At 38.3% G+C, this 13943-nt stretch overlaps 1 protein-coding gene and 3 long non-coding RNA genes across 9 annotated transcripts in view; 2 read left to right on the plus strand and 2 right to left on the minus strand.

The window, feature by feature from the left end:
* The window catches only part of LOC140579325 (uncharacterized), a 47299-nt gene that overhangs the window by 2360 nt on the left and 30996 nt on the right, over positions 1–13943 (plus strand). The gene's annotated exons all lie outside the window — the stretch shown is intronic.
* LOC140579329 (uncharacterized) lies at positions 3670–9869 on the plus strand. The gene is made up of 3 exons (XR_011983427.1): positions 3670–3949; positions 4283–7910; positions 8536–9869. It is a non-coding gene; the product is annotated as an uncharacterized lncRNA (long non-coding RNA).
* On the minus strand, positions 11044–11918 carry LOC140579331 (uncharacterized). Its single transcript, XR_011983429.1, has 3 exons — positions 11853–11918; positions 11543–11708; positions 11044–11390 (listed from the first exon to the last, which is right to left on the minus strand). It is a non-coding gene; the product is annotated as an uncharacterized lncRNA (long non-coding RNA).
* On the minus strand, positions 12497–13690 carry LOC140579685 (uncharacterized). Its single transcript, XM_072702368.1, has one exon. It carries the CDS (start codon positions 13688–13690, stop codon positions 12497–12499), a length of 1194 nt encoding a protein of 397 aa, XP_072558469.1.

The following is a 13943-nucleotide window of genomic DNA, read 5'->3' on the forward strand; positions in this document are numbered from 1 at the left end:
AAACTGATGGAAAAGGGTTTGGAAATGATTATATAGAGACGGAACCAGGCTGAGCCTTAGAGAGGAGATAGTTTATTGTTATATTATTGATTAGGTAAGTGGTTACAGGTCAAAATAAATAAGATAAGGAAATAAGTTTTTGGGTGGACTTCTTTTACTAATCATCCTCCTCCCTGAGCCTAGAAAGAAGGGTTACATATTGTAAAGCTCTTATATTAGAAAGATCTCGGTGTGTATGTTGATGCTTCCATGTCCCACTCTCGCAAAGTGTGGGGAAGCAATAAAATAGAATGTTGGGTTATATCTCTAGGTGTGTGGAGTTTAAGTCAAGGGAGGTGATGTTACATTTATATAATTACTAGGTAAGACCCCACCTAGAATATCGTGTGCAGGTTTGGTCACCATACCTTAAGAAGGACATTGCTGCCTTAGAAAAGGTGCAACGGAGGGCTACGAGAATGATTCCTGGTCTTAGAGGAATGTCGTGTGACGAGAGGTTAGCTGAGCTGAATCTGTTTAGCCTTGAGCAAAGGAGACTAAGGGGGACATGATCCAGGTCTATAAGATGCTGACAGGTCTGGATGCTGTTCAGCCAAATGACTATTTCAATATTAGTTTAAATACTAGAACTCGTGGACATAAGTGGAAATCAGCGGGAGAACATTTTAAAGCAAATTTGAGGAAGCACTTCTTTACACAACGTGTAGTTAGAGTATGGAATAGTCTTCCTGCTAGTGTAGCGTAAGCTAAAACCCTGGGTTCCTTTAAATCAGAGCTAGATAAGATTTTAACAACTCTGAGCTATTAGTTAAGTTCTCCCCAAATGAGCTTGTTGGGCCGAATGGCCCCCTCTCGTTTGTAAATTTCTATTGTTCTTATCTTATCTTAGCCTATCTTATCCTATTTTATCTTAGGATAAGATAGGCTAAGGTAAAATAGGATAGAATGAGATAAAATAGGATAAGATAAGATAGAATGAGACAAAATAAGATAGGATAGGATGAGATAAAATAGGATAAGGTAGGATAGGAAGGGCTAAGATAAGATAGAATAGGATAAGGTAGGATAAGAATGGCTAAGATGAGATAGAATTGGATGAAGTAGGATAGGAATGTATAGGATCGAATAGGATAAGGTAGGATAGGAATGGCTAAGATACGATATAATAGCATAAGGTAGGATAGGAATGATTAAGGTAAGGTAGAATATGATAAGGTACTGTAGGATAGGAATGGCTAAGGTAAGATAGAATAGCATAAAGTAGGATAGGAATGGCTAAGGTAAGATAGAATAGCATAAGGTAGGATAGGAATGGCTAAGGTAAGATAGAATAGCATAAAGTAGGATAGGAATGGCTAAGGTAAGATAGAATAGCATAAGGTAGGATAGGAATGGCTAAGGTAAGATAGAATAGCATAAGGTAGGATAGGAATGGCTAAGATATGATTGAATAGGATAAGGTAGGATAGGAACGGATAAGATAGGAACGGCTAAGATAAGACAGTAGCATAAGGTAGGATAGGAATGGCTAAGGTAAGATAGAATAGCATAAAGTAGGATAGGAATGGCTAAGGTAAGATAGAATAGCATAAGGTAGGATAGGAATGCCTAAGGTAAGATAGAATAGCATAAGGTATGATAGGAATGGCTAAGGTAAGATAGAATACCATACGGTAGGATAGGAATGGCTAAGGTAAGATAGAATTGGATTAGGTAGGATAGGAATGGCTAAGGTAAGATAGAATAGCATAAGGTAGGATAGGAATGCCTAAGGTAAGATAGAATAGCATAAGGTATGATAGGAATGGCTAATGTAAGATAGAATACCATACGGTAGGATAGGAATGGCTAAGGTAAGATAGAATTGGATTAGGTAGGATAGGAATGGCTAAGGTAAGATAGAATAGCATAAGGTAGGATAATGTCGCCTATGGTTTAGTCACTGGGGGCTTTGGGTGGGGATGCTGTAAAGTGCTTTGAGACTATGTAATGTTGTAATAATGCACTATAAAAAAATAAATGTGTTATTCATTGTTGTTGAATGGGTAAGGTAAGATAGAAAAGCATAAGGTAGGATAGGAATGGCTAAAGAATGATAGATTAGGATAAGGTCGGATAGCAATGGGTAAGGTAGAATAGCATAAGGTAGGATGGGAATGGCTAAGATAAAATAGAATAGGATAAGGTAGGATAGGAATGGTTAAGGTAGAATAGCAAAAGTTAGGATAGGAATGGCTATGGTAAGATAGAATAGCATAAGGTAGGATAGGAATGGCTAAGGTAAGATAGAATACCATACGGTAGGATAGTAATGGCTAAGGTAGAATAGCAAAAGGTAGGATAGGAATGGCTAAGATTAGATAGAATAGGATAAGGTAGGATAGGAATGGGTGAGGTAGAATAGCATAAAGTAGGATGGGAATGGCTAAGATAAGATTGAATAGGATAAGGTAGGATAGGAATGGGTAAGATATGTTAGAATTGGATGAGGTAGGATAGGAACGGATAAGATACCGGTGGATAAGATAGGATATGAATCTCTAAGATAAGGTTGAATTGGATAAGGTAGGATAGGAATGGCTGAGATGGGAACGGCTAAGATAAGAGAATAGCATAAGGTAGGATAGGAATGGCTAAGGCAAGATAGGAAAGGATGACGAAGTATAGGAATGGGGAAGGCAAGATAGAATAGAATGGAATAGGATAAGGTAGGATAGGAATGGGTAAGGTAAGATAGAATAGGATAAGGTAGGAAGGGAATGGATAAGATAGAATAGCATAAGGTAGGATAGTGTCGGCTATGGCTTACGCACTGGGGGCTTTGGGTGGGGATGCTGTAATGCGCTTTGAGACGATGTAATGTTGTGATAATGCACTATAAAATAATACATTTGTTATTCGTTATTGTTGAATGGGTAAGGTAAGATAGAAAAGCAAAAGGTAGGATAGGAATGGATAAAGAATGATAGATTAGGATAAGGTCGGATAGCAATGGGTAAGGTAGAATAGCATTAGGTAGGTTAGGAATGGCTAAGATAAGATTGAATAGGATAAGGTAGGATAGGAACGGATAAGATAGGAACGGCTAAGATAAGACAGTAGCATAAGGTAGGATAGGAATGGTTACGGAATAATAGATTAGGATAAGGTAGGATAGGAATGGGTAAGTTAGAATAGCATATGGTAGGATAGGAATGGCTAAGATAAGTTAGATTTGGATGAGGTAGGATAGGAACGGATAAGATACCGGTGGATAAGATAGGATAGGAATCTCTAAGATAAGGTTGAATTGGATAAGGTAGGATAGGAATGGCTGAGATAGGAACGGCTAAGATAAGAGAATAGCATAAGGTAGGATAGGAATGGCTAAGGCAAGATATGAAAGGATGAGGAAGAATAGGAATGGGTAAGGTAAGATAGAATAGGATAAGGTAGGAAAGGAACGGATAAGATAGAATAGCGTAAGGTAGGGTAGTGTCGCCTATGGCTTACTCACTGGGGGCTTTGGGTGGGGATGCTGTAAAGCGCATTGAGACGATGTAATGTTGTCATAATGCACTATAGAGAAATAAATTTGTTACCCGTTGTTGTTGAATGGGTAAGATAAGATAGAAAAGCATAAGGTAGGATAGGAATGGCTAAAGAATGATAGATTAGGATAAGGTTGGATAGGAATGGGTAAGGTAGAATAGCATAAGGTAGGGTAGGAATGGTTAAGGAAAAATAGACTAGGATAAGGTAGGATAGGAATTGCTAAGGAATGATAGATTAGGATAAGGTAGGATAGGAATGGCTGAGATAAGAGAATAGCATACGGTAGGATAGGAATGGCTAAGGCAAGATAGGAAAGGATGAGGAAGGATAGTAATGGGTAAGGTAAGATAGAATAGGATAAGATAGGAAAGGAACGGATAAGATAGGAACGGCTAAGATAAGACAGTAGCATAAGGTAGGATAGGAATGGCTAAGGTAAGATAGAATAGCATAAGGTAGGATAGGAATGGCTAAGGTAAGATAGAATAGCATAAAGTAGGATAGGAATGGCTAAGGTAAGATAGAATAGCATAAGGTAGGATAGGAATGGCTAAGGTAAGATAGAATAGCATAAGGTAGGATAGGAATGGCTAAGGTAAGATAGAATAGCATAAGGTAGGATAGGAATGGCTAAGATAAGATTGAATAGGATAAGGTAGGATAGGAACGGATAAGATAGGAACGGCTAAGATAAGACAATAGCATAAGGTAGGATAGGAATGGCTAAGGTAAGATAGAATAGCATAAGGTAGGATAGGAATGGCTAAAGAATGATAGATTAGGATAAGGTTGGATAGGAATGGGTAAGGTAGAATAGCATAAGGTAGGATAGGAATGGGTAAGGTAGAATAGCATAAGGTAGGATAGGAATTGGTAAGGAATAATAGACTAGGATAAGGTAGGATAGGAATCGGTAAGTTAGAATAGCATAAGGTAGCATAGGAATTGCTAAGGAATGATAGATTAGGATAAGGTAGGATAGGAATGGCTGAGATAAGAGAATAGCATACGGTAGGATAGGAATGGCTAAGGCAAGATAGGAAAGGATGAGGATGGATAGGAATGGGTTAGGGAAGATAGAAAAGGATAAGGTAGGATAGGAATGGGTAAGGTAAGATAGAATAGGATAAGGTAGGAAAGGAACGGATAAGATAGAATCGCATAAGGTAGGATAGTGTCGCCTATGGCTTACTCACTGGGAGCTTTGGGTGGGGATGTTGTAAAGCGCTTTGAGACGCTGTAATGTTGTCAAAATGCACTATAAAAAAATAAATTTGTTATTCGTTGTTGTTGAATGCGTAAGGTAAGATAGCAATGCATAAAGTAGGACAGGAATGGCTAAAGAATGATAGCTTAGCATAAGGTAGGTTAGGAATGGCTAAAGTAGAATAGCATAAAGTAGGATAGGAATGGGTAAGTTAGAATACCATAAGGTAGGATAGGAATGGGTAAGTTAGAATAGCATAAGGTAGGATAGGAATTGCTAAGGAATGATAGATTAGGATAAGGTAGGATAGGAATGGCTATGATAAGTTAGACTTGGATGAGGTAGGATTGGAACGGATAAAATACCGGTGGATAAGATAGGATAGGAATCTCTAAGATAAGGTTGAATTGGATAAGGTAGGATAGGAATGGCTGAGATAGGAACGGCTAAGATAAGAGAATAGCATAAGGTAGGATAGGAATGGCTAAGGCAAGATAGGAAAGGATGAGGAAGGATAGTAATAGGTAAGGTAAGATAGAATAGGATAAGGTAGGAAAGGAACGGATAAGATAGAATAGCATAAGATAGGGTAGTGTCGCCTATGCCTTACTCACTGGGGGCTTTGGGTGGGGATGCTGTAAAGCGCTTTGAGACGATGTAATGTTGTCATAATGCACTATAGAAAAATATATTTGTTACCCGTTGTTGTTGAATGGGTAAGATAAGATAGAAAAGCATAAGGTAGGATAGGAATGGCTAAAGAATGATAGATTAGGATAAGGTTGGATAGGAATGGGTAAGGTAGAATAGCATAAGGTAGGATAGGAATGGGTAAGGTAGAATAGCATAAGGTAGGATAGGAATTGGTAAGGAATAATAGACTAGGATAAGGTAGGATAGGAATCGGTAAGTTAGAATAGCATAAGGTAGGATAGGAATTGCTAAGGAATGATAGATTAGGATAAGGTAGGATAGGAATGGCTGAGATAAGAGAATAGCATACGGTAGGATAGGAATGGCTAAGGCAAGATAGGAAAGGATGAGGATGGATAGGAATGGGTTAGGCAAGATAGAATAGGATAAGGTAGGATAGGAATGGCTGAGATAGGAACGGCTAAGATAAGAGAATAGCATAAGATAGGATAGGAATGGCTATGGCAAGATAGGAAAGGATGAGGAAGGATAGAAATGGGTTAGGGAAGATAGAAAAGGATAAGGTAGGATAGGAATGGGTAAGGTAAGATAGAATAGGATAAGGTAGGAAAGGAACGGATAAGATAGAATCGCATAAGGTAGGATAGTGTCGCCTATGGCTTACTCACTGGGAGCTTTGGGTGGGGATGTTGTAAAGCGCTTTGAGACGCTGTAATGTTGTCAAAATGCACTATAAAAAAATAAATTTGTTATTCGTTGTTGTTGAATGCGTAAGGTAAGATAGCAATGCATAAAGTAGGACAGGAATGGCTAAAGAATGATAGCTTTGCATAAGGTTGGATAGCAATGGCTAAGGTAGAATAGCATAAGGTAGGTTAGGAATGGCTAAAGTAGAATACCATAAGGTAGGATAGGAATGGGTAAGTTAGAATAGCATAAGGTAGGATAGGAATGGCTAAGGAATGATAGGTTAGGATAAGGTAGGATTGGAATGGCTAAGATAAGTTAGTCTTGGATGAGGTAGGTTAGGAACGGATAAAATACCGGTGGATAAGATAGGATAGGAATCCCTAAGATAAGGTTGAATTTGATAAGGTAGGATAGGAATGGCTGAGATAGGAACAGCTAAGATAAGAGAATAGCATAAGGTAGGATAGGAATGGCTAAGGCAAGATAGGATAGGATGAGGAAGGATAGTAATGGGTAAGGTAAGATAGAATAGGATAAGGTAGGAAAGGAACGGATAAGATAGAATAGCATAAGGTAGGGTAGTGTCGCCTATGGCTTACTCACTGGGGGCTTTGGGTGGGGATGCTGTAAAGCGCTTTGAGACGATGTAATGTTGTCATAATGCACTATAGAAAAATATATTTGTTACCCGTTGTTGAATGGATAAGATAATATAGAAAAGCATAAGGTAGGATAGGAATGGCTAAAGAATGATAGATTAGGATAAGGTTGGATAGGAATGGGTAAGGTAGAATAGCATAAGGTAGGGTAGGAATGGGTAAGGTAGAATAGCTTAATGTAGGATAGGAATGGCTAAAGAATGATATATTAGGATAAGGTTGGATAGGAATGGGTAAGGTAGAATAGCATAAGGTAGGTTAGGAATGGGTAAAGTAGAATAGCATAAGGTAGGATAGGAATGGGTAAGTTAGAATAGCATAAGGTAGGATAGGAATGGCTAAGGAATGATAGATTATGGTAAGGTAGGATAGTAATGGCTAAGGAATGATAGATTATGATAATGTAGGATAGGAATGGCTAAGATAAGTTAGACTTGGATGACGTCGGATAGGAATGGATAAGATACCGGTGGATGAGATAGGATAGGAATCTCTAAGATATGGTTGAATTGGATAAGGTAGGATAGGAATGGCTGAGATAGGAACGGCTTTGATAAGAGAATAGCATAAGGTAGGATAGGAATGGCTAAGGCAAGATAGAATAGGATAAGGTAGGATAGGAATGCGTAAGGTAAGATAGAATAGGATAAGGTAGGAAAGGAACGGATAAGATAGAATAGCGTAAGGTAGGGTAGTGTCGCCTATGGCTTACTCACTGGGGGCTTTGGGTGGGGATGCTGTAAAGCGCATTGAGACGATGTAATGTTGTCATAATGCACTATAGAGAAATAAATTTGTTACCCGTTGTTGTTGAATGGGTAAGATAAGATAGAAAAGCATAAGGTAGGATAGGAATGGCTAAAGAATGATAGATTAGGATAAGGTTGGATAGGAATGGGTAAGGTAGAATAGCATAAGGTAGGGTAGGAATGATTAAGGAAAAATAGACTAGGATAAGGTAGGATAGGAATCGGCAAGTTAAAATAGCATAAGGTAGGATTGGAATGGCTAAGATTAGTTAGTCTTGGATGAGGTAGGTTAGGAATGGCTGAGATAGGAACGGCTAAGATAAGAGAATAGCATAAGGTAGGATAGGAATGGCTAAGGCAAGATAGGAAAGGATGAGGATGGATAGGAATGGGTTAGGCAAGATAGAATAGGATAAGGTAGGATAGTAATGGGTAAGGTAAGATAGAATAGGATAAGGTAGGAAAGGAACGGATAAGATAGAATAGCATAAGGTAGGGTAGTGTCGCCTATGGCTTACTCACTGGGGGCTTTGGGTGGGGATGCTGTAAAGTGCTTTGAGACGATGTAATGTTGTCATAATGCACTATAGAAAAATATATTTGTTACCCATTGTTGTTGAATGGGTAAGATAAGATAGAAAAGCATAAGGTAGGATAGGAATGGCTAAAGAATGATAGATTAGGATAAGGTTGGATAGGAATGGGTAAGGTAGAATAGCATAAGGTAGGTTAGGAATGGGTAAAGTAGAATAGCATAAGGTAGGATAGGAATGGGTGAGTTAGAATAGCATAAGGTAGGATAGGAATGGCTAAGGAATGATAGATTATGATAAGGTAGGATAGGAATGGCTAAGGAATGATAGATTATGATAATGTAGGATAGGAATGGCTAAGATAAGTTAGACTTGGATGACGTAGGATAGGAATGGATAAGATACCGGTGGATGAGATAGGATAGGAATCTCTAAGATAAGGTTGAATTGGATAAGGTAGGATAGGAATGGCTGAGATAGGAATGGCTAAGATAAGAGAATAGCATAAGGTAGGATAGGAATGGCTAAGGCAAGATAGAAAAGGATAAGGTAGGATAGGAATGGGTAAGGTAAGATAGAATAGGATAAGGTAGGAAAGGAACGGATAAGATAGAATAGCATAAGGTAGGGTAGTGTCGCCTATGGCTTACTCACTGGGGGCTTTGGGTGGTGATGCTGTAAAGCGCATTGAGACGATGTAATGTTGTCATAATGCACTATAGAGAAATAAATTTGTTACCCGTTGTTGTTGAATGGGTAAGATAAGATAGAAAAGCATAAGGTAGGATAGGAATGGCTAAAGAATGATAGATTAGGATAAGGTTGGATAGGAATGGGTAAGGTAGAATAGCATAAGGTAGGGTAGGAATGATTAAGGAAAAATAGACTAGGATAAGGTAGGATAGGAATCGGCAAGTTAAAATAGCATAAGGTAGGATTGGAATGGCTAAGATTAGTTAGTCTTGGATGAGGTAGGTTAGGAATGGCTGAGATAGGAACGGCTAAGATAAGAGAATAGCATAAGGTAGGATAGGAATGGCTAAGGCAAGATAGGAAAGGATGAGGATGGATAGGAATGGGTTAGGCAAGATAGAATAGGATAAGGTAGGATAGTAATGGGTAAGGTAAGATAGAATAGGATAAGGTAGGAAAGGAACGGATAAGATAGAATAGCATAAGGTAGGGTAGTGTCGCCTATGGCTTACTCACTGGGAGCTTTGGGTGGGGATGCTGTAAAGTGCTTTGAGACGATGTAATGTTGTCATAATGCACTATAGAAAAATATATTTGTTACCCATTGTTGTTGAATGGGTAAGATAAGATAGAAAAGCATAAGGTAGGATAGGAATGGCTAAAGAATGATAGATTAGGATAAGGTTGGATAGGAATGGGTAAGGTAGAATAGCATAAGGTAGGTTAGGAATGGGTAAAGTAGAATAGCATAAGGTAGGATAGGAATGGGTGAGTTAGAATAGCATAAGGTAGGATAGGAATGGCTAAGGAATGATAGATTATGATAAGGTAGGATAGGAATGGCTAAGGAATGATAGATTATGATAATGTAGGATAGGAATGGCTAAGATAAGTTAGACTTGGATGACGTAGGATAGGAATGGATAAGATACCGGTGGATGAGATAGGATAGGAATCTCTAAGATAAGGTTGAATTGGATAAGGTAGGATAGGAATGGCTGAGATAGGAATGGCTAAGATAAGAGAATAGCATAAGGTAGGATAGGAATGGCTAAGGCAAGATAGAAAAGGATAAGGTAGGATAGGAATGGGTAAGGTAAGATAGAATAGGATAAGGTAGGAAAGGAACGGATAAGATAGAATAGCATAAGGTAGGGTAGTGTCGCCTATGGCTTACTCACTGGGGGCTTTGGGTGGTGATGCTGTAAAGCGCATTGAGACGATGTAATGTTGTCATAATGCACTATAGAGAAATAAATTTGTTGTTGAATGGGTAAGATAAGATAGAAAAGCATAAGGTAGGATAGGAATGGCTAAAGAATGATAGATTAGAATAAGGTTGGATAGGAATGGGTAAGGTAGAATAGCATAAGGTAGGATAGGAATGGTTAAGGAATAATAGACTAGGATAAGGTAGGATAGGAATCGGTAAGTTAGAATAGCATAAGGTAGGATTGGAATGGCTAAGGCAAGATAGGAAAGGATGAGGATGGATAGGAATGGGTTAGGCAAGATAGAATAGGATAAGGTAGGATAGGAATGGCTAAGGCAAGATAGAAAAGGATAAGGTAGGATAGGAATGGGTAAGGTAAGATAGAATAGGATAAGGTAGGAAAGGAACGGATAAGATAGAATAGCATAAGGTAGGGTAGTGTCGCCTATGGCTTACTCACTGGGGGCTTTGGGTGGTGATGCTGTAAAGCGCATTGAGACGATGTAATGTTGTCATAATGCACTACAGAAAAATAAATTTGTTACCCGTTGTTGTTGAATGGGTAAGATAAGATAGAAAAGCTTAAGGTAGGATAGGAATGACTAAAGAATGATAGAGTAGAATAAGGTTGGATAGGAATGGGTAAGGTAGAATAGCATAAGGTAGGGTCGGAATGGGTAAGGTAGAATAGCACAAGGTAGGGTACACTGTTAGACATTTTATTGTATTTTTACAGTACCTTACTGGCAACACTATTGCCAGTAAGTTACTGTAATTACTGATCTACAGTATCTTTACTGTTGTGATGTTTTACAGTTCAGCCACTTTACTGTAAACATATATTACAGTATAACAGCTTTACTGTAAATGTTGTTTGTGGTAATGCAGCTTTACTGTAAACATGGTTTACAGTTAGAAAGACTTACCGTGATTAAGTTTTATAGTATCACTGTACTGCAAATGTGGTTTATGGTATAACACTGTAATTGTGTACATTATAATTTGTTTAGACTGTAATTGTGTTTTACAGCATATAAAATAATATTAACATTCATATTCAATATAAGAACATTTACAAAAAACAATATAATTCAATAAAGTAGTCTCAGAATAGTGAATCAAACCAACATTTATTGTTGATAATTTTTTTTTAACAAGAAAAACATTTTTCAACTGAATAAAAACAATGTCAATAACCAAAATAAATAGAAGCGTACATGAAAACTACACAGTCCTTCACCTTTCTGTGTCTGGTTTTTTTAAGGAAAACAGTTTTTTATTCCACTAAAAACAGGACAAACCCACCAGCATGAACATTAAATAAACTATTACAATTGTAAAACAAAAATCATTTACAAAATGTAATAATTATCAGTGGGTCCCAGGAAATAGAATGTGACATGGGATTTAGATTTCCGTTACCAGGATGGTCGGGTTCAGCGTAGTCTTTATCACCACCTGTCAAAGACACATCATCAATATTCATGTTTGCTCAGGTTATTCACTTGTTCACATCTGTCTGAGATCATTCATACTGTTGTATGGATGTGTGTACAGTATGTATATAATTATCAGCTATGTAAAAGATATTATCATCTCTGTATTCTTACCTAGTTGGAAGTCCTCCATTCAAACTCAGAGAGCCGCTGGAGGAAGGTGGTGATCCGAGGGCTGATGCTTGTAACCTTCCTCTTTACGACACGACCTGTCTTGCGGCTTGTACCAAGTTTTGCAGGGCATTTTGTTCCCATGTCTGGATTGATCCTCACAAAGAACCTTTTAACGGAAAAAAGGCTGCTTTAATTTCAAAATTAAAACATACATTACAGCAATCACCTATATGTTTCTGCAACTGTAGTCAAGCTATCACATATATTTCATTCTTAAATGGTGTAAGCTTTAATGGTGTAAAGTATTTACCTCTGTATCATCTCCAGTGTGATGGACGCTGACTCCTGATACTCAAGGTTGAAAACGTAATATGACGCAAAGAAGACAGCATGGGTGCCGGCAAAGTCATGCATCTGCTCAGGCTCATAAAATACCTTGCCCTCCAAACTGATCATCCAGCGGCTTGCAGACATGAAATTATTCCCTAAAAACAGACAAGAGTCCAATAAGACAATGTGCTCTCCCTTACAAATAAGGTTTCCACAAGAATGCTGGATAGCAGGCCTCACACTGTACAAAAATAGAATCCACACGGTTTGCTGCTATTTCTCTTATTATTTATTATGTAATGAAAATTATGATCAATTACAGGAAAAAACTGCCTAATGTTTTGCCATTTTGGCCTGTGCTGAAATGTTAGGCTGTTGGTCATTGTGTATAATAAATAATAAGAGAAACAGCAGCAAACTGTGTGTATTCTATTTTTATACAATATAAAACAGACAAACCCCTGTTAATAAGTTGTTGTGGGTACAAATACCACAATAATTACATAGATTTTTTACAAAAATATTACAAGAGGATTGAAACTATTTACTTGCCAAGCGCTATTACCCTTGGTGTGATGGGTAAGGTCATCTCTCTCTCAACAGACATCTTGGTGGAAAAAGCCTTTAAAACACAAAAGGAACTGATTTGAATGATGATACTGTACCCAAAATCATTGAAATATTTTTCCTTTGTTTATGTTGACAGTATTGAGAGTGCATGTGTAAAATTTTAAATATAATTACGTCAGCCAAGATGAAGATTGAGTCCCCTTTTTCTTGGAAGTACTTCATCAGAAGAAGGATGGCTGCTGTGGCAATCTGGTTGTGGTTCAGCTTTGCACTGTCGCACTCACGTAGCAGATGTTCAATCTCCTTGTTCCACTGAAGTCTCTGGCTTTGAAAGAAGTTCAAAATTCTCCTTCCTTTCGTAAGAAGGGCTTCACTGAGACGTGTCTCTACCTCAATATCTGTGAGTGTGTGGAAGTGAGTGCAGAGGCCTCTTTTAGTAAAAAGAAATGGCCAATGCTCTTGAACCTCACATAAGGTGGGGGCAGGCCAAGAATTAAGCATGTGCCTCTGGTAAATATAAGTCAAAGACATATAAGTATTTACATCTGTTGTTTCAATTGCTTGAGGACCTGCTGATCTGAAGACAGTTGACATAGTCTGTCTTTTTGACTCCAAAGTTTCAGTGGTTTCTCCTTCTGGTAGGGTTGTGGGTTGCCAGTTGATGCAACCATAGCTATCAAGTTCAGATCTCCCCCTTTTGATGGCAACATCACCCTCATTGTTTTCCCTGGTAGACCTTTTCCTTGGCTGCCGGATTCTGCTGCTGACATTGTCTCTATTTACATGTTCAACTCTTGTTTTAAGCTGTTTGAGTAGGGAATAATAACCACAGCCTAATTGCTCACCATCTGCAGTCTTATCTGCAAAGGTAGCGGGATACTTAGATACAATAGCTCTAGCTACCTCCCCACAAGCAGCTCTGTTAGGGTTGGGGCAGTGTACTCGCATTCCTTCTACAACAGTCCTAATCATTATTCTCCTGTCTTCTGGGTGAGCCATTCCACCAGATGCCAAGGCCTGTGAAAGTCTTGTTGGCATCTTCTCCCAGGGAACTGAAAAATTGCTGATCCAGGAGGTGTTGCTTACATTTGGTTGTGTGGAAGGGAGTTGACCTGATGCTTGTGCAGAACAGAGTGAATTACCCTTTAGTGGCACTTGCACAGTTGTTGAGCAGGTAGTTTCAGGTTCCTTTGGGTTGTTTGAAGAGCCAGACTCCACTTGGTCGTCGATATTCACACACACACACATAAACACAGCAGAACAATTCCACATTAACTATGTACAGATGGGTTTTTTGGAGTATTTATTGAGTAATACTCTTATATGAGACACAAAAGCAAGAGTGTTGGAGAAATAATACACTGAAAAAAAAAAAACATTGCGAAAACTTAAAAACTCAAGGCAACCCACTGCATTTTTGTTTTTAGGTTCTGATGGATAACTTATAATTTCAAGTTTAGGAGAAAAGTTGTTTCAGCTGATGTTTTTGTGTTTACAAAAT

Source organism: Paramormyrops kingsleyae, chromosome 18 (genome assembly GCF_048594095.1).
Source record: "Paramormyrops kingsleyae isolate MSU_618 chromosome 18, PKINGS_0.4, whole genome shotgun sequence".
Lineage (NCBI taxonomy): Eukaryota > Metazoa > Chordata > Actinopteri > Osteoglossiformes > Mormyridae > Paramormyrops > Paramormyrops kingsleyae.

Coding starts and splice junctions, on each gene's coding strand:
- LOC140579685 (XM_072702368.1), bottom strand. CDS start 13,690: ATGTGTGTGTGTGTGAATATCGACGACCAAGTGGAGTCTGGCTCTTCA.